Source organism: Neofelis nebulosa, chromosome 15 (assembly GCF_028018385.1).
Source record: "Neofelis nebulosa isolate mNeoNeb1 chromosome 15, mNeoNeb1.pri, whole genome shotgun sequence".
NCBI classification, from domain to species: Eukaryota; Metazoa; Chordata; class Mammalia; order Carnivora; family Felidae; genus Neofelis; species Neofelis nebulosa.
The window spans coordinates 8,347,347-8,370,661 of NC_080796.1; the positions used below are offsets into that span (position 1 = coordinate 8,347,347).

At 45.1% G+C, this 23,315-nt stretch overlaps 1 protein-coding gene across 12 annotated transcripts in view; it reads right to left on the reverse strand.

Annotated features, from left to right (window-relative positions):
- Nucleotides 1-23,315, reverse strand: part of ENAH (ENAH actin regulator) — a 139,760-nt gene that overhangs the window by 50,397 nt on the left and 66,048 nt on the right. For all 12 annotated transcript variants that reach the window (XM_058701418.1, XM_058701429.1, XM_058701428.1 and 9 more), the window contains exons 2-3: nucleotides 18,008-18,173; nucleotides 8,925-9,102 (exon numbers count right to left, since the gene is read on the reverse strand). In XM_058701418.1, the coding sequence (XP_058557401.1) occupies nucleotides 8,925-9,102; nucleotides 18,008-18,173 (344 nt within the window). The remainder of the gene's footprint in view (nucleotides 1-8,924; nucleotides 9,103-18,007; nucleotides 18,174-23,315) is intronic.

Genomic DNA, 23,315 nt, shown 5'->3' on the forward strand with positions numbered 1-23,315 from the left:
GATCAGGACTGGGCTCCGCCCACTTCTCCGACGGGTGAAGTCCCGCCCTCACACGCCCAGCCCCCAGTAAGTCACCCTGATGGCAGGAGAAAAGATACAAAACAGAAAAAGAGGGAATAATAACAATAGGAAGAGAGGTTTCTCTGATACAGGCAAAGCAAGGCTTGTATTGAAGACGGAATCCTGCACTAAAGAAATGAAAAATATGCAATAATCAATTCTCATCCACTAGCCAGTCTTATCCCACAGGCAAGACGTTTTCACTAGGCTGCCGGGAAAAGCTAAAGAGACGCTGGAAATTCTTTTCTCAGTCAACAGTCTCCCTGATGACGGGTTAGGACAGTCATTCTCAAAAGTTTTGGTCACGGGGCCCCCAAACTCTCTTAAAAATTACTGAAGCCCCTGAAGAGCATTTGCGTGAGTTACAGTTGCTGTCATTTGCTGTATTAAATAGACAGTATTTTTCCACTTTTAACTTCTAGTAATTCACTTTAAAAATAGCAATTAAAAATTATCATTATTATTTTCCAAATAAAAAAATATTAGCTATTAGGACAGCATGCTTTTCTATTTTTACAAATCTCTTTAATGTCTGGTTTAGTAGAACACAGCTGCATTATTTCACTCTCGTTCACATTCGGTGTGTTGTGTGTGGCACACTGTTCCGGCTGAAGTGTAAGGAAAAAGGAGTGCCTTACGGACCCCCTGAAAGGGTCTAGGAGAGGGTCCTCAAGGGTCCTTGGAGCACACTTTTTAGATCCCTGAGTAAGGGCTTTCAATTCAAGATTTCTGATGCTGCAGGTAGTTTAGCCCAAAGAAAAGGAGAATATGGAGAACGCTCAGGCAGACCTCAATCCAGGCATCAATCCCTCTCGTGACACGACACGACACGACACGACACGACACGACACGAAGGAGTGGTAGCTACAAAGTGAACATTCGAACTTTCCCCCTGGTGACTAAAAAACTAGATACAGAATAATTCCAAGGATTAGTTAGTGTAAATGCTAGAGGGCAGGGTTATCCCAAACAGATGAGAAGGACGTGTGACACGTGAGTCATTATCATTTGCATGAATCCAACAGTCACTTTCTTGTCCCGGAACTTCAAGGCAGTCCTTGTGGGTGAACGTGAGATCAGAGAGCAGAGGTGCAAAGGGAGGCCCAGGGTACAGAACGTACCAGAGGCAGCCTTCCGAGAAAATCTGGCTCGGTGTACCCACTGAAAGTGAGGGTACCTACGTACCATGCTGGGGAGAGCTGAGACCCACCACCCAAATCACTTTCCAGAAACCCTCAGTTCCCCCATGGAACCCCAGTTGGGAAGGGCAGAGACACGGGCTGGACACTGAGGCTGCGCGACGGGTGGGGCACAGAAACCAGGAGCCTACCTCTACAGCCCCAAGCCTGGTCAACAGCTGGAAACGCTTTGTTACTTTAACCAACACCCTCGACCAGACAGATGTTCAGAGTGAGCCTGTCCAAAGAACTATCTTTCACGAGTAATCAAAGATACATAATGGGTCATGTTTTCAATTCAGGTACTGGGATTGTTTCAACTTTTCTTATCAGTATCTTGGCACAATCACAAAAGCACAAAAAGATCCGAAAATTCCTAAATGTCAACAACAGTCCATTAGAACTTCTGATAGGTTTTAGATTAATTATCTCTATGAAGAGCTGGTAAATTTCAGTCCCAAACAAAGCAGCTCAGGATCTGAATAAGTAGGTGTAACAATGTATGGCACACATTGTTCCCACAACTTTCCAAAACACACAACTTCAGCTGTGTCCCAGTGGTCTTCTGGTGACAGCCTGAAAATCACCGCTCTCATCTGACCAGAATTCTCTCCCATGGAAAAGGACATTCGTATGTAACGCACACGCTAACTCTCTTAATGAATCACTGAACTGTGGGCTTACCATTAACGTATTTGTGCTCTAATTTCATTTTAACATCTAATAAAGAAGTTAGTAAGTTTCTTTTCCCTACCGTGAGCTACTTGAAAACAAAACTGTGCCTGTGTGCTTTTCTTTCTAGAACCCAGACTCAGGTTCATAGAGAAATCAGCTTTATGCTCAACTACATTTTCACTTCCATGTCTTTCTCTCAAACCGGGGACTTTCTTCATCTGACAGTGGGGCCATTTGGTCTGCAAACACGCCGCCCCCCCCCCCCCCCCCCCCCGGCTACAGCGGGCACGGGGCGTGGGAAATGACCGGTTGGGATTTTCTCATGCACACACTCACCTAAGGGGACACGGTGCTGGAACAAGGGCTTCCTGCTCAAACTCGCCTGGCCCTCACTGAAATCTCCGGTTTCGGTTTTCCTCTCTTGTCAGGACCCTCGGGCTCCCGCAGCCCCCTTTCCAAACCACCGCCGGTTGCTGGGGTCTGGCTTCATCCACAGGATCCACGTGCTCCCAGCCTCCCACTGAGTGGCATCACGAGGTTCTCAAAGCGATCACACCTACCTTCTGCCCCAGGATAACCCAATCGTTGGCTCCTTCCCTGCCGGGCGGCCTCCCCACCCCGGCACTTACACTGTTACACTGCACGCACTTTTCACACTCAGCTCACAACGCCACCTCAGCAGGAACGCACGCCCAGCTGCTCCGGCGAAAAGCAGCCTCGCTCCCCTTCGCGTGGAACGTCTTTCGGATTATAGCTGTGTCTTACCCTACGAGACCAGAAGAAGCCTGGAGGAGATCTGAGTCTAATTACTACCCCTGGTGTTTAGATGCACTCATATGATGGATGAATTCGCTAATTTCCTGTGAGAAATAAAAGCAATGAGGCAGGTCTTCACCAGGGGGTAAAGCCAAGGAAGAAGCTGGAGAAAATTTCAAAGTCTCTCTACCACTTTTTAGTCCTCGAAGGTAATCCACACAGCAGAATTTTCTAGGAGTTTATAAATATCAGCGTTCAGAAGTAACATTTTATAGCTCACGACTGCTAGTGCCTTCATCTCCTGTAATTCCCATAACGATATCCTAACACATTCCCACCAGGGAAACCACTCTGGAGAAGGTGCCCGCCAGAGGAGGAGACAGCTTGGGCTCCAATTGTAAGTGCTTTCCACCGAATCACAATAAAGGCCGTGACATTTTACTGAAAGACCTAAAACAAAAAACAAATGAAAGTTCCTTTCTTTCCTATTTTCTCACCCTAAAGTGACTTCCCTCAAAAGCCTCTTAAATGCACTTTGAAGATGCCATTTGAGAAGCGGAGCAGTGGCCCGAGGGCCAGAGGACCCAACCCCAGGCCGGCCTCCCTGTGGGTCCTCGGCCTTGGGCCTCCTCCGGGTGTGTCTGTCAGGTTATGCGGGGCCTGAGGGAACCCGTGTCTCCCCTGCCAATATTTGTGACTAGAAGCCGGGGTCCCAGTTCCTGCAGATCAACCTCACCTTACTGTGAAGACTGACCTCATAAGCGGAAGAGGGAAGGGCAAAAGTGAAGCAGCGGGTGACGGTGACGCCACCTCCAGAAAGACAGTCCCACCGACCCGACCCCAAACCTGAGGAGCAGCTAATGCTTCCTGTTTCTAAAGGTTATCGTGTGAAAAGAAAAGACGGGACGAAACAGGCAGAGAGGGAGAGATTAGGGCCTGAGGTCCCGGGGGGGGGGGGGGGGGGGCAGAACGCGTACTCTGGAACGATGCTGGGAGCGCTGACCTGGCCGACCTGGCCTAAGGTCCCTCTGAAGAATGTAACAGACCCCACCCGCGCCCCCTCAGGTCCCCCTAGGAATCTGACTGAAGACCTGGCTGAAAATAAGGAGTGGCAGAAAACCTGCGCCACACCAGGGACCACGTGGCCACGGACGGGAGCCGAGCAGGACTGGACGACCCAGCCCCTGTGGCTGGCCAGCAGTGAGGGGTGAGGGGAGAGGGGAGAGGGACGGGAGCCACCAGAACCTTACAGAACAAGGACCCCCGCCTACTGTCGCGGGCATTCGCTCTCGCGTGTCCCCCTCTGTAGCAAGAGCTTCCGTACTCCTCCTTCCTCACCTACTCGAATCAACTTCTGCCTGCTGCTCATTTTACTGTGCCCGCACCTTCCTTGTTCGACGCGGCGAGACAAGGGACCTCAGTATGAGGCATTAGTTCTGAGACAATAGTGACCGAACAGACTAAGTGGAAACTACCGCCCAAGGTCACGTGTCGGATCCTCCCAGGGTCCGATCCTGTACGGCTTTCTGGGGGCACTGGAGTGCTCCCGACGCAGGTGTCCAAACCGAATCTGTGCCTCCCCACCCCCGTCCCCGTCCGCTTAAGGCCACGTTCACCACGGCCCCCGCCGGACACATGTGGCACCACCTGACCACGGCATAGCCTCGTCCCGGCCCGCCCGGCACACCACTGGACAACCGTAAGAGAGTCAGGGCACAGGGCCACGTCGTGGCCGTGGCCCGGGGCCAGTCCCCGGACTCGTGCAGGCTGTGCCCCCGCCTCTCACAGGAGGTCACGGCCGACTGTGCGCCATCACAAAGACCACGAGTGACGCGCGCGCCCGATCAGGAGCCGGCGGGCAGCAGGCACCTGATGAACACGTCGTTCCCGCCTCAGCCCTGCTTTAAGGACAAAATGCCGACGGACGGGCATGGAAGGTCACAGCGTCACCTGTGCTCCACTCTGCTCGCTTTTTGCTGGGGCTGTTTCACTTCCGGGGCGGCATCACAGTGGCACCAACCTCCTGCCGGGCAGCCCTTCCCGTCCTAAAGCACCCACCTGGTCACAGGAGCACTCACTCAGTGTCCCCCAGCCCGGCACCGAGTCGCAGGCCCTCCCAGCTTCCCGACTTCTCCCTCGGGGTCCCCTCCTCCATAACCCCTTGCGTCCAGGCCACCACACGTCTCTCTGTTGTTTCCCAATCTCCCCAAGTTCCAATGCCCCCAACCCCATCTAGAATGTTCTACCACTCATGAGGACTACTCATTCTTCAAAACATAACTCAAGTGTCATCTTCCTTTAAATCCCCCCTTTGACCCTGGAACCTTCTCAGGCATTCCAAAGGCCTTTCTGCATACTTCACTCACAGCACTTCCACACCGTGTGCCAACGAGCCGCTCTCGTTTCCAGCAGCTCCAGCCAGACTGGAAGCCCAGGGGCCGGGGACAGGCTTCTCTGGTGAGAACATTCCCAGTGCCTGGCACAGACCCTGCGCTCAAAACGTACAGGACAGCTTCTGCAACATGACCTCAGTATTGTCCTCTGGATACTGCCATCTTGAGGACTGAAAACTTCAGGACTGAAAGTGTCGCTAGTAACTTAAGATATTTCTAGAAACTTTTTGAGATTTTTAAAATCCAATTAATTCTAAAGCATATCTCAAAAATATTAAAAAATGCTGAGATAAAATTCATATAAATGCTCCCATTGAAAGATCTATCAGACCAAGTTTCGAGCAAAAAAAAAAAAAAAAAATCAATGGAATCTCTCTATATTAAATGTTTTAAAAAATAAAAAAAAAAATTTTAAACATGAGGATCTCTTTGACTGTGGTCCCATCTTCAATAGCTATAAAATAATATCTATCAAAAACAGTCTTAGTTAATGGTAAGGTATTTGAAGGTGCTCCTTCTACAAAGGTATGCTTAATCTTGGTTGAAAAGAACAAAAGCAGAACATACTTGCTGGTTTCAGTCTGATTTTCCTTTTAAACAAGTGAGTTTAAAAGATTATTTCCTATTTTCAAATGACCTGAACCTTTCTCAAAAACAGATTGTGCAAATTTACCTCCACTAATCATCACAAGGACTAACTGTGTATTTTATGTAATCCACAACTATTGTCTGCAAAACTGTTATAAATGTACTTGACAAATAACACAGAAATGAAAAATAATCAGTCTGGATAACACATTTTGAATGTAACTCTTTAAAATCAAGTCTACGTCCGTTAGAGAAAGGAGACCGAGAAACTGTAGCATTTGGTATAAAAGAATGAAGCCTAATTCAATTCTTTTTCAAGAATGTTAGAACATGTGATTTGTGTTTTTTAAATTCCAAATATAACTGGCTGTATTTAGCACCTCCTGTACTTTCCAGTATATTAGATAATTGCACAGCAAGTTAAAAACAAAATAAAGGAAAACATTCCTGCCACCCTCCCTTTTCATAAAAGAGATGGAAATATCACACACACACACCCCACACAGAGTACCTTATAAAGGTCAGTATGAATAGCCCCAAAGAAAGCTGTTTTTTAATTAAAAAAAAATTTTTTTTGAGGGTTTAGAGGACTCGGGGCAAGGGAGAGAGAATGGAAAACCGGGCTATTGCGGGTTTTGGCAGAACGGACGGGTTAGTGACTGCTGCCCCCGCTTGGCGCCTCGGCGGCCAGGGGCCCCGACCCCCACGTAGGTCAGAGCGGCTTCACGGTCTCGTCTGTGTGTGCACTGGGTTTCTGAAGAAGACGTTGTCTGAACAAAGGTGTGTATGACTTTAACAAGCCTAAAATTTACTCAGAAGGATAAACCGGTATTCAGTGGCTAATACTGACACTAACAGCTAAACAGCAAACAAAGAAACAGAAGTATTCAATATAGAAAAGTGGTTTTAAAAAGTGCTAACCATGAAGAAGCAGGAAGACGGGGATCTGCAGTTGCTTTACCTTTAGGAATGTTTATTTCTGTTGCTTCTGATCAGAGATTTCTTGGGTATATTGTTTGTGTAGGGAGGGGACACACAAGTTAAGCTTTTTCGACTTGGTTTTGGCAGGAAGACAATGGATGGTTTCAGCAAGGAACTGGCTGTGGACCCAGAGCAAACAGCTGTGGAAGGCAAGGCATGCTCCAGATGAGAGGGGACATTACTGGGGGTGTTTGCTTAGGTGGCTGGGAGGGGCCCCCTGAATAATACTGGGGGGATACGTCCGGATCCCAGTTTGGAGATCCACGGAAAAAATTTTACCCTTCTGCTTCCTAGCATCTGAATCCTCCTGTGCCTCCATTTCCAAGCCAATTAATTAATGCCATCAAAGATCAGAAATTACCGTTTGTCTATAGTAATTTATGAAAAAAGCCATTTTCTAAAAAGATCAGACTATAAAGAACATGATCCATCTCACATGCTTTGTTTTCTCTAATGAAACTGCCATCAAACCAAGGGCCTCTGTGCCTTGACAGGGGCCACGATGCAGGGAGACAGTTAAGACGGGCCAGCCTGTCCTAGCAACCTCTCCGTCGCCTCAGCCCATGGCAGTACAGGCTCAGGCTGCGACACAGAAGAGAACAAAACTTCCAAGACCAACTGAGAAGACTCTGCTAAATGTTTCGGCCTTACCAAGATGTTTGTAGCTAGTGAGATGATGGGCGATCTTTGGAAATTGCAAGAAAATGTAATTGAGTCTCTCTACATTAAGACTCATTAATTTCAAAAGATCCAGATCAGAAGAAAAAACATTAATTAGCATTTGCCTTTCGAAAGCCAACTATCGGACTACATGCTGATAAAAACAATCCTTTCCATTTAATTAAAAAAACCTGGATGACAAGATAAAAAGCAATCATTTTAACCACTTCGATAGCATTCAGTTCCTAATGTAAGTCCACCGACACTCTTCTGAAGGTTGAGAAATAAAAATACTGCTCGTCTGTTTTAAACGCAGCGAGGCCGAATGTCACTGTCTACATACCCCCTCCACACTCTGGTCCTTGGATTATGTGTTATGCGGCTGGCCTCTTCATGGGATGTGAAGGGTCACAACTCTGGTTTCTTCTCTAGGGTGAGACCATGACGAGAGAGGAGCAGCACTGTGCCCGCGACAGCGCCCACAAGGGACCCCCACCGGCGGCACTTCGACCATCCACACCCATGACTGTACACACCGGCAAGCGATCCCATGCTATCTTCTGCACTTAGTGACAAATCAGAAGCTCCACAGGCCTATTTTCTCAGATCGACAGGATGTAAGAGCTATGTACAGATTATCTGCAGAAATCTTAATTTCCTCAAAAGATCTAACATAAACCATCTACAGGCATAAGAACGTAGTTTCGGCAAGATTCCAAACTGTCTTCTTGCTCTGAAATTCGTATCTGAAATAGACTAACACATGGGCTAGATGAGGCATGGTATAAATAAGGTATCTAACATATCTATGATAGGTTTTCAAGCTCTGTACCTTCAACAGAATATCCAAAATTAATCTCTCTCTCCTCTTAAAATACACAAATTTTGTTGATAGCACATTCATATCATCAAGATCACTACTAACAACACAACAAAGTCAAGAATAATTGTACTTCTCTTGTTTTACATAAGACACTTACTTTCAGAATATAAAACCTATCTCCCCAAAGACATAACCACACATTGGTGTATTTCGTTTTCAATTCTGTGGACCAAAATTAAAACACAGCTTATCTCTGATACCTATACAGTTTTAAATCCCGGGTTTTTACAGTGAATTATCTCTGCAGATCTTTAACCATCATCAAGTGTCAGAGGAAATGCAATTCATGGCTTGCACCACCTGAGGGCACTCCTAAAAACCTTTAAACAACTTTCAGAATCCAGTTCTTGCCTACTAGAATGAGGGAAACCCAGTCCTACTTGAGGCTCATGGGCTCAGTAGTGGCTTCAAAAACGTGTTTCAGAAAACACTAGTGTCTTCATACGAGGTGAGATGATAAACACATGTAATTTCTATCCACTGCACATTCTCCGAGCCTCACATCCGTGCAACAAAAGCTGAGGTTCTAGAGAAGAATGAGCATAACTAACTTACAAATGACAGGGTTACAAATTTACTAACTAACCAATCTCGTAAGACTATCTTCAGGCTCTACGTTTAGCATCAACAAACAAAAGTTCACCTTTCTGTGGAAAACAACAAAAATTCAAGAATTATTTCAAATCTATTTAACACATACACACACATGGCACCTCGGTTCAAGGAAATGAGTAAGCCTGGACACCGTACCTGTTTCCTGTGAATTCAACACCTCTAAGGCATGCATCATGGCACTTGCGAAGACATTGGCATCCTCCTTGCTGCCAAAGTTGAGGCCATACACCTGTCTGGCGTCTCGCCACTGGTGGAAGGTCTGTGTAGCTTGATTGTACTTCAACCCTTTAGGAATGGCACAATTTATCACGACCTAAAAGACAGTAATTCCTTATAGAGTCAACCCAGTAAGTGGCAATATCAACAGATCCTGATTGGATAGACTCATTCAAAACTGGTCCTGATGGACCTTGGCCAAAACAAAACAAAACAAACTGGTTACAACAACTATCAATGGTAAAATCAGCCTGTAAAAATAACAGTCTGACAGAAGTTAGCTGTCTGATGGTTACAAAGGTCTGGCCTTTAAACAGTAAATCAGCAGGACAAAAGAAAATCCATATCTTCGTTAAATATATTTTTAACATGTTTATTAAAGCATTATAAGGGCGCCTGGGTGGCTCAGTCGTTTGAGCATCCGACTTCGGCTCAGGTCATGATCTCGCGGTCCGTAAGTTCTAGCCCCGCATCGGGCTCTGTGCTGACAGCTCAGAGCCTGGAGCCTGTTTCAGATTCTGTGTCTCCCTCTCTCTCTCACCGTCCCCCGTTCATGCTCTGTCTTTCTTTCTCTATCAAAAATAAACATTAAAAAAAAATAAAAATAAATAAAGCATTATCAATTCGGAAAGCATACAAAACGTAAGCACGTATCTCAGTGAACGTTCCCACGTAGCCAAAATCCTGATGGAGAAATGGGATGTTCACACCAGAAAGTTCCTTCCTAAATGCTCCACCTCCCAAAGGCTCTAGCGCAGTTCCACCTCCCAGATCAGGCCCGCAGCTTTCTGAACTGCACGGCACATGACTGAAGTACAACTGTGTGTGGGCGTCATCGGTCCGCTGCGAGCGGCTGTGCTTTGTCCTCTCCCGCTGCTGCTGCTCGGTGGCACTCCATCGTACAGACCATGCCTACTGACCCATCCTCCCAATACTGGACATCTGGATTACTTGCAGCTCAGCGCTATTAAAAGCAGTGATGTCACGAACATCCCGCACGTCTTCTGTCTTCCGGTCCATGAGCACCCACTCTGTCGGGCGTATACCCGGGAGTGGGGTGGTCACGGGCCAAAGATACGTTCGGCTTCAGCAAAAAACTCCACGTGGCATTCCAAACTGGGTCTGCCGATTTTCGCTCCCCTGGCAGCATGCGACAGCTTGCACGAGTGCACAAACAACACCACGTTATTGGAACTGTATTTCTCCGATCACTAATGAGATTTAGTGCTTTTTCATGTTGTAACGGCTATCTGCATACCTTCTTTTATAAACACTGCTTTAATTAAATCTCTTGCCCGTTTTTGTACTGAGCCATCCATCTTTTTCTTTATTGATTTGTAAGAGTCCTTTATATATTCTGAACAAGACCCCTGTTACCTGTGTTAGTGACCTGTGCTGCAAATATCTTCTCCCCTAACGGTGTCTTCCGATGAAGGGAAGTTCTTAACTCTTATTCGGTCCAAATTAGCCTTCCTTTCCTTTCACAGTTAATGCTTTTATAACCTGCTTAAGAAGTGTTTCTCAGTCCCAAGACCATGAAAATACTATCCCGTGTTATTTTAGGAGCTTTATCATTTTAACTTCCAGAGTTACATCTCCAATCCACCCGCAGACGGTTCAGGCCTCTGTTGTGAGAGAAGGCTCGAGTTTCCTTCCCAGGACGGCCGTCCAATCGATCCGGCACTGTCTATTAACTGTGCTTCAGGTTTCTACTTTCCACAAATCAGGTGGCTAAACAGCTCCATTTCGTTCTACTGGTCAGATGCCCACCCGTGAGCCAAAAGGAGAGCGTCTCCCTCATCGTGGGCTTCTCCGAAGCCTTGACTGCCGCTGGAGCGCTGTCCTCCTTACTCTGCCCTTCATTCTTCCGGGGCTATCTTCAATCCTGTGTGCGGCCACGGCTCTGTATTCACACGATTCATTCTGTGTTGGTTATGCCGTCTGCCAGTCTCCGCTTTTCACTGGAGTGTTCAGTCCACTGATGATGTTTCATGTAAATTTGGGTCTAAATCCATCCTGCCTTCTTTCGGACTTATTATTACCCTTCTACCAGCTCCAGTCACACCGCTGTCATGCCAGCGGCTGCCCTAGAGATCACAACAGGCACCAAAACATGACTGTCACATTTATGCAACAGCTGATCGCTTAGGATTTGCCCACATTTACACTTTCTGCTGCGTTTTATTCCTCCTGCCCTCTCCAGGCTTCTGAGGGGACCCTTTCTGATCCCGAAAAACACGCTTTAGAACTTCAATTTGTTTCGATGCAAATCTAAGAAAGATTTGCATCGAATCTCCATTTTTGTCAGAAATTCTCTCCATTTTTGTCAGAAAGTGTCTTTAATTCACCTTCATTTTTGGAGAGGATTTTTATGAGGTACAGAATTTGAAGGGGTCACTTGTTTTCTTCCAAGCCCAGTACCTTCCTAGCTCTTGCTGGTTCTGCTACTGGTCAGCTGGTCAGTCAGCTGACCACTCTCGCTAGCTTCAGTCTTGTTTCCACTGGCAGCCCGCAGGCCTCACGCTGCGAGGCGTGAGCGTCCGGTGTTCGCGACGGGACAGGTTTAGATGGTTTTTTTTCCATTTACCTACTTTAGGTCTACAGCATCTCTAAGTTGACATTCGGTTACAAACTTGAAAATTCTTGTTCATGATCTCCTCAGTTTTTCTTCTGCCCTCCATCATCTCCTCTCCTTCGGGCCCCCAATTACACACACAATTTCCACTATATTCACTAGGTCTTTTTCCTCTTAATCCCCTTCACCTCTTTCGCCCAACCCCCCCACCCCCGCCCACCCCCATTTATTCTCAAGGTTTATGAGCCTTTGTTTTTTAGATTCCACATGTAAGTGAAATCCTATGGTATTCATCTTGTCCCTACGCTCCAGATCCGTCCCGGTTGTTGTAAATGGCACGGTGTCTTTCTGTGTATCTGGCGGAGTAATCCTGTGTTGGTCATGCGTCCCAAATCCACTGTATCCTCGGACCTAGGATTTGGGCCTGGGTAGGGCCAGAGCCATGGCTGGGTTAGGGTTCGGACCCAGGAGAAGACAGGGGCCTATCCACCCACAGTGCAGAGACCTCTCCAGAGGGCAGAGTTGAAGGCAAGGGTCACAGTTTCTGTTTTAGGACCACACTGAGGTTTGGGTTAAGATTAGATTTTCGCTCAGGGGCACCTGGGTGGCTCAGTCGGTTAGGCGTCCGACTTCGGCTCAGGCCATGATCTCGTGGTTCATGAGTCCAAGCCCCGCTTCGGGCTCTGCGCTGACAGCTCAGAGCCTGGGGCCTGCTTCAGATTCTGTGCCTCCCTCTCCCTCTGCCCCTCCCCTGCTCACGCTCCGTCTCTCTCTCAAAAATAAACATAAAAAAAAAAAAAAAAGATTAGATTTTTGCTCAGAATCATACTCTCCAGTTCCATCCATGTCATTGCAAACAGCAACGTCCTTCTGTGCTCCTGGCTGCGTAACATTCCACCATGTACACATACGTCTTCTCTGTCCATTCGTGTGTCAGTGGACACCTGGGTTACTTCCACATTTTGGCTACTGTAAGTATTGCTGCAATAAACGTAGGGGTACATATATCTTTTGGAATTAGTTTTTGTTTCCCTAGGTCTCTTAAGCTTTTCATATGCCCATGTTTTTCTCTCTCCGAGTATCTTAGCTTCAGTCTGAACATTTTCTTATGATCTGTCTTCCAGTTTACGAATTCTTTTTAGCTGTTACTAATTTGTCGTCATAGTCATCACTGACCCGTCAGTATCAGTTATTCTTCAATTCTGAAATGTCCCTTGGTTCTTTTTTCAAGCTTCCAGTTCTCGGCTGAAATTCTCACCTTTGTGCTATTTCCCTGAATATATTTAGTATTAGTTATTTTAAAGTCAATTTCTGATAATTCAGCCAACCGGATGGACTCCCAGTGGATCTGTTCTATTACTGCTCCTCTTGTCTCCTCATATGCCTGGTTACTTTGACCTAATGCCAGACATTGTATGTGGACAACTGTATGGAAAGTCTGAGACCCACAATGATGCTCTAGTTTTCCAGGGAAGATTTATGTGTGCTTCTGGCAAGCAGCTAGGAAACTAACAATCTGAAGTCAGCTTCATCCAACAGTGAACGAAGTGATTACAGGCTGGGTTTCAGTTCCCATAAAGGCCAGCCTCACTCTGAGTCAAACCTCTTCCCACAGGACAGGGCTTCTGGGTCCCACATCACAGCCTGGGGATTACCAAGAAAGCTCTCCCCTCATTAGCAGGCCCTAACTTTGGATTTTTGTTCTGCTGGTCCCAGGGGTCTGCCAAAAGCTCTGCTCAGTCCTCTTTCAAAACCAAGACATGACTCAGAGGTCTGAAGCTGGGCTCACTTCTCTGGTTCTCACTTCTTTCTGACCTTGGACCCAGAATTCTTCTTTGTCACGCAGGCTCTCCAAACACAGTTTCTTCTTAACATTCTGTCCAATTGTTTTAGTTCTCACAGAGAAGCTCTGTGTTACCTCATCTACCAATACCCAAACTTGAAATTATTTTTAAAATATGGCCTTGTATTATAAAATGTATAAAATATGAAGACCTTATACTAAGGGAAATAGGCCAAACATAAATCGACAAATACTGTCTCATTCCACTTATCTGAAATACCTGTAATAATCAAGCTCATTTAAAAAAAAAGAGGAAAAGAAAAAGATAGAATGAAGGTTGCCAGGGACTAAAGAAGAGGAACACAGGGACTTCCTATTTAACGGGGTTGGAGTTTCGGTGTGGGGGGATGAAACGGTTCTGGAGATGAACAGGGGTGATGCTCAATACTGTGAAGGCACTTAATGCCACTGAATCGTACACTTAAACTGGGTAACATGGGAAATTTTACGTTGTGTGCACTTTACCGTAATTTAAAAGAGGATGGCCTTTTGTCATGTGATGCTTATAAGCATCGAGGTGGGGGGCCATACACAAGCCATCCATAAGGGTGTAAGTCTCACCGCAAGGTGGGTCTGTATCCCTACTTGGCAGTCAGTCTGAAAAGGTCAGGCAAAAAAAAAATACAGCCACATTCACTTTTTCAGTTGTTCAGTAACAGAACGTTAAGAGAAGGGGGGGAGATTGTTACTTAAATCACATTATGTCATCACTGGTTCACTTTCTCCACTGTGAGAAATTTAACACGTTCGTTCAATTGCTTCATTCATTTTTCACTTTCAAGGGTAGGCAGTGCCATACATCACCTCGAGAAACTTTATTTTTTATTCATTTATTTTCTTTTATCAAGTAGGCTCCACACCCAACATGGGGCTTGAACTCATGGGCCCTGCAATCAAGAGCAGCGCCCTCCACTGACTAAGCCAGCCGGGCACTTCTCTACAAACTTCACAAGTAAGGGAAAGCCCGCGTGTTCATTTAACACTAAGTGTTTGCTGGGTGTCCACTAGGGGCGCCCTCACGTCCGGACCGGACAATAATCCGCGGGTTATTCTCTAGATTAACGGTGACGTTCCATCCTACACGTGCTCACCCACTCCTCGCCGGACCCTAACGAGCACACTGTGCACTGAACGCCTAACTCTTCCTGGTCTCCTTGGCTCAACACCTGATCTCATCTGCGAAGTTGTCCACGACCCTCTTCCCTGTCTTCTCAGCAAACATCCTTCTTGTATACCTCTCTGTGCTGCGAATGGCACGTACCAGGCTGAAACCACTCACCGCGTGTCTTCCCCCCCATTCCCTACTGCCGCCCTCCTGCAAACCCAAGCACAGTGCCCAGAACACAGGAAGCACCAAGTGGGAAGCAAAAAAAAAAAAGGGGGGGGGGGGGAAGAGTAGGTGATTTTTTAAACGGCTCTTACTACAGAAAGTTTAGACACTGTTTAATAAATTATAGTCTGTTTCAGCTTCACTGATAACCATTAAAAAATATAACAAGGTGCTCTGGAAAACCAATTATTTATTAGATTTATTCTTAGGTAATCATTTTTGTTACTCCAAGCAATATCTTTATAAAATCATACAGCCGACCCTCGAACGACAAAGGTTTAAACCACATGGGTCTACTTACCCACAAACATTTTTCCAAAATAGTCTTGTTTACAGTCCTGTAAGTGTATGTTCTCTTCCTCATGATTTTAACAACATTTTCTTTGCTCCAGCTTACTTTAAGAACAAAATGAATAATACATATAAACTACAAAATATATGTTCATTGACTATGTTATTGGTAAGACTTCCAATCTAGGGGTGCCTGGGTGGTTCAGTCGGTGAAGCGTCCAACTTTGGCTCAGGTCATGATCTCACAGTTTGTGAGTTCAAGCCCCACGTCAGGCCCTGTGCTGACAGCTCAGAGCCCGGAGCCTGCTTCCGATTCTGTGTCTCCCTCTCTCTCAGCCCCTCCCCTGCTCACGCTCTCTCTCAAAAATAAACAAAAACAAAAACAAAAACAAAAAAAAGACTTCCAGTAGACAGTAGGCTATTAACAGTTAAGCTCTGGGGGGAGTCAAAAGTTATACATGGATTTCCAACTGCACGGGGGGCGATGCCCCTAACCCCCAGCTTGTTCAAGGGTCAGCTGTCATTTTCAAGTTGTTTGTTGCTAGTTAAACTGGTCTTACATCCAGCAACCATGATGAGCAATCTTACTAGTTCTCATATTTTATCTGCAGCTGCTCTTGGCATTTTTTATGTACTTCAGTGAATAAGGTCAACTCTGTTTCCAATCTGTATAGCTTGTGTTCCATCATATTCATGTCACTAGGCTGCCTCCGCCTCTGCAATGCTAAATGAAAATGACGAAAGCTGAAATCCTCAACTAATTCCCGAGTTTAATGGAAATTCCCCCCCAATATTATACCAGCCTGTAAGATGTGTGGTGTAGGTTTATACAATGCATCCTTATCAGCTTAAGAAAATTCATTTTTATGCCAAACATGCTGAGATGCTTATGTACGGATTTTATCAAATGCTTTTTCTGAATCTCTCATTTCTTGCATGTTTCTCCTGGTAAAGGACATTAAAAAATTAGCTAATGTTAAACTAGCCTTACATTACTGAGATGGAGACAAACCTTATTTGGTTAAGAGGTGGTATTTTTTTCATATACATTGCTGCATTTGGTCCATTGATATCTTATTGAGGACTTTTGTATCTATGCCAGTGTTCATAACTGAGGCTGGCATATAATTTTCCTCTCTCAAATTGTTCTGTTTCAGATACCAAAATTGTACTAACCTCATAAAATACTACTCTTTAGAAGAGTTTGTATAAAACAGGTAACAACTTAAAGGTTTTTAAATTTTGTTTATAAATACTTTAGATTCCCTCCCTCCTTGGTTTTTAGATTTTGGGGGGAGACTATTAACTACTGACTGTGGGTCTGTCTTTCCATTATTCTGCCAGTCTTGGTCAATTGTATTTTTCTACAAAATGACCCATTTCTTGGCATAAAGCTGTTTATGATACAGTTTATCTCTTTACTGTAACTATAATGACATCTCTTTTCCAATCCTACTATTTTTTGTAACTTTTCATTTTTTATTTGATTCTGCCAATTTTTCCATTCAATGAAACAGCTTTTGGGTTAATGATTTCTATTTACATTTTTTATTTAGTTAATTTCTCCTTATATTTTTACTATTTCCTTCTGTTTTCTTTGGGTCAAGCTCGCCATTAAGATTTGTCCATCTGAGGGCAGCTTAGATGTGCCAGAGGTTTCTATATATCACATCCTGTCACTCAAGTCTAAGTCTTTTATTTTCCAAACATTTTTTACTCTTCATAATGATGTGATTTTCACGTCATGAATTTAGAAGTGTTTTTAAGTTTCCAAACATTTTGGGACACCTGGGTGGCTCAGTCACTTGAGCATTGACTCTTGATTTCGGCTCAGGTCACGATCTCGAGCCCTGTGCTGACAGTGCAGAGCCTGCTTGGGATTCTCTTTCTCCCTCTCCCTCTCCCCTCCCCTGCTCACTCTCTATCTCTATCTCTCAAAATAAACAAACTTTAAAAAAGAAAGAAGAAAGAAAAATCCACACTCCTTTGCGTCCTATGCTGATGGTGTGTGGCCCAGTGCGGAGCCCCACCCCGTGTAGACGGAGGTCTCAAAGCCCAACCTCCTGCAGGCCCACAGCGGCTGCACACCGACGACAGACCTGAGTCCGTAGCTATTCACAGCTCTTAACTGCCATCCTGAAACACAAGGCTGCCGCAGCACCTGTCGGCACACTACACCAGGGTTCCTGGCAGAAACCCGGGGACTGGCCTTTCCTTAGTTAAGGACTCAGCCGGAAATTTCCTATTTTCCTGCATGGGTTTGACACTGGTCGAGTCCACCGTCTTACCAGAACCAAAAGTATTTCATAAATCTGTCCGTTATACAAGCTCTTGCTGCAGTTCGCATATACTTGGCGCTGGTGAGGCCCCACCCACGTTCCCTCTGTCAACCACTGCTCGCAGTCCGCTGAGACCCAAGACATCACGTCATCAGGTAGTGCAGTCACCTTTCTGAGAAATCCGGAGCAGGGAAATAGGAAAGGCTTAGCTTTCATCCCAGGTACGAATTACAAACGCCCAACTATTCCAGCAATCTTAAAACCTACAATGTTTCCATCATACGTGAATTTACAGTATTTGCTGAAATTACTAACATTTTCAACTCCCTCCTCTAGCCCCACACCTTTGGCAGGAAATGAATTCCTTAAACACACAACCTGCTATTTAAGTGGTATTTCACATTTTTTTGGTCCTAAATTTACCTTAGATTTCCAAACTTAGCTAGCTGGAAAGCCAGAAGATCTAATGAATGTTCATAATTTAAAGTCATATTTGTATTTTTGTACAGTTAGCTCTAAATCCTCATCCATCCAAGGTGGACAGGGCGGGAAGGCAACCCCATCCCAGTTTTCCCACACGGAAGAGGCTGACTGTAGTTGCCAAGAGCTCCTTCAGGGTGCGGACTGCTTTACAGTCCTTCTGTAATTCTACACAACTTTCACTAGAAGGTAAGAGACCCTTACCTGATGGTCCTGAATCTTCCTGCCCACCACTCTGAACGTGTTGTTGCCTGTATGGTGATATATGTGAACTCTGCTGAACCCCGTTGAGCCACCGGCTGGCACCCACTTCTTGTTGGCATCATCATAAACCATCACAGCAGCTCTTGCCTGACAAATACTCTGTTCACTGTAAAAAATAAAACATGCAAACTTAAGACATTTAAAATATGCTAAGTTTCCCATTCAGCTCTACAAACCAGAGTGAGCCCACAATTAGTGCCTCACTGGCTGCTAGAACAATGGGGAACATGACAGAGGCTTCCTGCCTCAATGGGTAGAGTCTAAGGGGGCAAAAGAGACCAAAAACTGAAGTGTAGTGTGGGACCAGCGGGAAGTCAGGATCCACGAAGAGCACATAGATAAGAAACACAAGAAATGTTTTCTAATCTAATACACTGAGTATCTAATACATTTGTCAAACTGAACACAACCACAGATATAAATTAACCGTCATCGTTCAACTGCACGTATGTTTACAATACTGGTGACCTGTGATTACCCACTCTTTACTGGAAACGTGATTCTTACCATCGGGCTTGCTGCAAGGCCAACGTAACAAACTCTGACCACTTCCCTTCGGTCCGTGAGATATGGAGTGGCCACTAACAATCAACTGGTGGCAATGTGACTTAAGTCCTTGACTCCACGTGGGCAAGACAACATCCCATGTTCATTTAAACATGCGAAGGTAAAATGAGATCCTTTCTAAAGATCCCTCGAGATTTTAGATTCTAACCCTCATAGGTAAACATTAAAGAAGAAAAGACTAATTTCCAGGAAGGATCTTTAAATCTCAGTTTCATTCCCATTATCTGTTACCAAATAAGACTGAGATACACAAATAAAATGTAGAGATGATCTTAATTTCATATTATGTACTAGGTTCATCTTTTAAATATTCTATAATACTACTGGGGAAAAAAGGGCTGCTTTGAATTTTATTACTTCATACCATATCTTATTTTTAAAAAGTCAAGTACCGGGGCGCCTGGGTGGCGCAGTCGGTTAAGCGTCCGACTTCAGCCAGGTCACGATCTCGCGGTCCGTGAGTTCGAGCCCCGCGTCAGGCTCTGGGCTGATGGCTCAGAGCCTGGAGCCTGTTTCCGCTTCTGTGCCTCCCTCTCTCTCTGCCCCTCCCCCGTTCATGCTCTGTCTCTCTCTGTCCCAAAAATAAAATAAAAAACGTTGAAAAAAAAAATAATAATAATAAATAAAAAAATAAAAATAAAAAGTCAAGTACCAATAGTGGGTAACAGAAGAAAACAGGTACGTTATGTTAGGCCACACCAATTAAACCTTACCCTTAACAAAAGTACTGCCCGTTCTACCAACTTTAGCCTCAGAGATTTTAAACAGTTATCAGTGTGGGTTCTTGGCCAATATCCTCAAAAACAAGTCACTCTCAGACCCTCCCCTCTTACTCACACCTCTGCCCCGTCCCTCAATAGCCTGTGTTTCACTCTTATCATGTGACGTGATGACAGAAGATCAGGGGAGACCCACTGGGGTGACAGCACTGAGCGATACGGTTGCTTCAGAACAGCAAGGTCATCACTATTTCTACCTTTCCATCAGAGAAACTTTACAAAAACGAACTCGTAACAATACGTGTGCAGCACAAACACTGAAATAAAGTGGTACTGTCTAAACTTTCACGCTGCACTGAAATTTCTTGGTAAACTAGTTCTGGGAATAAAAACAAGTTAATTACAAAAAGTGTGAATTATTTCTAAATGCCTAATTAAAGAGCACCTGTCAGCTCAAAAGTTGAAATCTCTTCATGGCTCACAGCAGAAATACTTGCCAAGTGACAGCATTTACAGGGCCCTGCACAAAGATTATGTGAAACAAGCTTAGGCAAAGTGCCCCTTACAGCATACAATCCAAGACACAAATCTACCATTAATCGTAAACTACAAATCTGTAAATTAATACACAACACTATTTTCCCGTTCTCAAAAATTAGTATTTCGGGACATATGTTTCCTAAGGTTCAAAATACACTCACTATCTCCTCCAGAAGTCCCAGCGGGATCATATAAGCCAAAGCAATAAACCCCCATTTGTTGTATATTAAATCATTCCATGCCTAAAAAAAGTGTTCGTTTGTTTTTGAGTTTATTTATTTATTTTGAGATACATAGTGAGCAGGGGAGGGGCAGAGAAGGAGAGAGAGAATCCCAAGCCAGGCTCTGCGCTGACAGCAAGGATCAAACTCACAAACCGTGGATCGTGACCTGAGCCAGAATTAAGAGTTGGACCCTCATTCGACTAAATCACCCAGACACTCCCCCCATCCCAAGTTTTTTAATATACGTAGGAAATCTAAAAGCAAGAGATGCCCCCACTTTTACCTCCATTTTCCTTCCCCACTGCTCTAGAATGGGTTTCTGGAGACATTCCAAATACTGAAGCACACAGTTGACCAAATAGCTTTGACTAATCCTTGATTAATCAAGACACATACAAACTACTTTAGCAATCAAATGTCTGATCACCTCCATTGCCCTGGGAAAGCTACAACCACAGAAACAAAGCCAGATGGACACAGCCAGGTAGCCAAGGACAAAAATGCAAAAATTAGTTGACTAGTTTCCTAATGAAGATGAAAGGAAATCTTCAAAATGAGATGTCAAAAATATAAATCCAGCTCTAAACGAAGCCAAGAAGCACCAAGAGAAGCCAAGATTAAAGAGAAGAAAAAGAAGCAGGTAACAGGAACACGGCCATGTGGCAAAGCTGTAAGGGACAGGTTATGCCCAAATAACCCTGTCGTCCTGGAAGCCACCGGGCACTCAGGGAAGCCACGGCAAGGCCCGGACAAGAAGGGATGGCGCTGACCGCTGGAATTCTTAGTGACAAACGCAAACCAAACCTTTCCAGTTCCATTCCACAGCATTGGAGGGCCTGTCCTCACTGGACAGACGTCTCTGCCATTATAAACATCCCTTGGTCTGTGCCCCAGTTCCAGGTAGGGGGCTCCTAAAAGCCCTGGGATCTCCTGGGTGACAGACATGTCTCTGGCCTGCTAATAGTGGCTCCATGCTTCCAGATGGAGGCTGGCTGCCAGAAATACCCAGCCTGCTTAGAGGGTTGAAATTTTCAGTTCCACCCCAGCCCCCACTTCCGGGGAAGGTAGAAGGGCCAGAGACTGACTTCACTCACCAGTGGGCAATCATGTCATCACTCACGCCTACATAACGAAGCCTCTATAAACACACCCAGACAAGCTTTACGCCGCGGTGCTGGGAGGGTGGCAAGCCGGCAGAGGGCACGGGAGCCCTGTGCCTGCCCCAGAGTGTGCACTATGCAGTTTTTCCACCTGACCGCTCCTAAATTAGATCCTTTATTTAAAACAAAACAAAGTTGGGGCGCCTGGGTGGCGCAGTCGGTTAAGCGTCCGACTTCAGCCAGGTCACGATCTCGCGGTCCGTGAGTTCGAGCCCCGCGTCAGGCTCTGGGCCGATGGCTCGGAGCCTGGAGCCTGTTTCCGATTCGGTGTCTCCCTCTCTCTCTGCCCCTCCCCCGTTCATGCTCTGTCTCTCTCTGTCCCAAAAATAAATAAAAAACGTTGAGGGGCGCCTGGGTGGCGCAGTCGGTTAAGCGTCCGACTTCAGCCAGGTCACGATCTCGCGGTCCGTGAGTTCGAGCCCCGCGTCAGGCTCTGGGCTGATGGCTCGGAGCCTGGAGCCTGTTTCCGATTCTGTGTCTCCCTCTCTCTCTGCCCCTCCCCCGTTCATGCTCTGTCTCTCTCTGTCCCAAAAATAAATTAAAAAAATGTTGAAAAAAAAAAAAAAAAAAAAAATTTTTTTTAAAAAATAAAAAACGTTGAAAAAAAATTTTTTTTAATAAAAAAATAAATAAATAAAACAAAACAAAGAACAGTAATAGTAAGCCGAGCAGTTTTCTGACTTCTAGGAATTATTCTAGCAAATTACTGAACTTGAAGGGAGGTGGTGAGAACAGCAGAATCTGTGGTCAGCTAGGCGTTAAATGTGCAGGCAGCCCAAGGAGCCCACTGGCTGCCGGTCCCTGAAGTGGGGCCAGTCCCGGGGGACCGAGCCCTTAACTACGGCACCTGCGCTGACTCCAGAGGGTGTCAGAAGTGAACTGAACAGGGACACCCAGTTGGTGCTGGAAAATGGAACTGGCGGTTGGTTGATGCAAGAAGAAAACCACACAGACACCAGCTCCGATTAAAGGTGAGCATAAAACAGGCCAGTGGTACCCAGTTTTGGATTTCAGGAACCCACAGACTTCAAAAATAGACCGGATGGATCTACAATCGGCTGGCAAAATTTTGGTCTACTTTCCAGGGAGGAGATGGGGGGTGGGGACAGGGAGGAAACATCACAGCAACTTATTAAAATGAGAATATTCTGGAACTTAAAAATCTCAAAATAAAAATCATGCAATGTAATAATGTAAATGTAATAACTAGCTTTCTATACAATTCTCTAGAACACAGTCTGCTTTTTCCCCATTTCTCCCTGGTCCAGTGAAATACTTAAAAGGGCCTACTTTCAAGTAGGACTGGCCTCAGTCACGAAAGAACTGCCTATACGTGGGTGTATATATGAGCAACGGAGAATTGACAGAAACAGAAAAATCAGATTTTTCTGATAGATGTCTAGCTTTCTCTAGGATTTTAGCTGAGAAAACGAGTAAACTTCCAAATTGCTGAAATTATATACATATGTGTGGTTTTTCAGGGAAAAGTGAAAGATTTAAGTACCAAAGCTACCGAAGAGTCAAAAAAAAAAAAAAAAAAATTAAGAAGATGAAGATCTAAACAAAAGCAAGGCAAAAGAGACAAAAATTTTATGACCCTTCTAATACCATTCTATCTGTGTTATACTAAGCCTCCAAAATAAACACCTAGTCGAAGTCAACATTCTGAGTCAGTAAAGGAACTGCACATAAGATTAATATTAATTAATATTTTACTAAGCTACAGTTTTGTGAAGATCAAGCACTAAATTAGTTATAAATAAAAATTTCAGGGGCACCTGGGTGGCTCAGTGGGTTAAGCGACCAACTTCAGCTCAGGTCATGATCTCATAGTTCGTAGGTTTGAGCCCCACGTCGGGCTCTGTGCTGACAGCTCGGAGCCTGGACCTTACTCCGAGTTCTGTGTCTCCCTCTCTCACTCTCTCTCAAAAATAAATAAACATTAAAATTTTTTTTTAAATTTCATTTTATGACCAAATGCATTAGGAAGATATTTCATCTTCCTAACATTCATTTTGGTATTTTAAAAACCATGGTA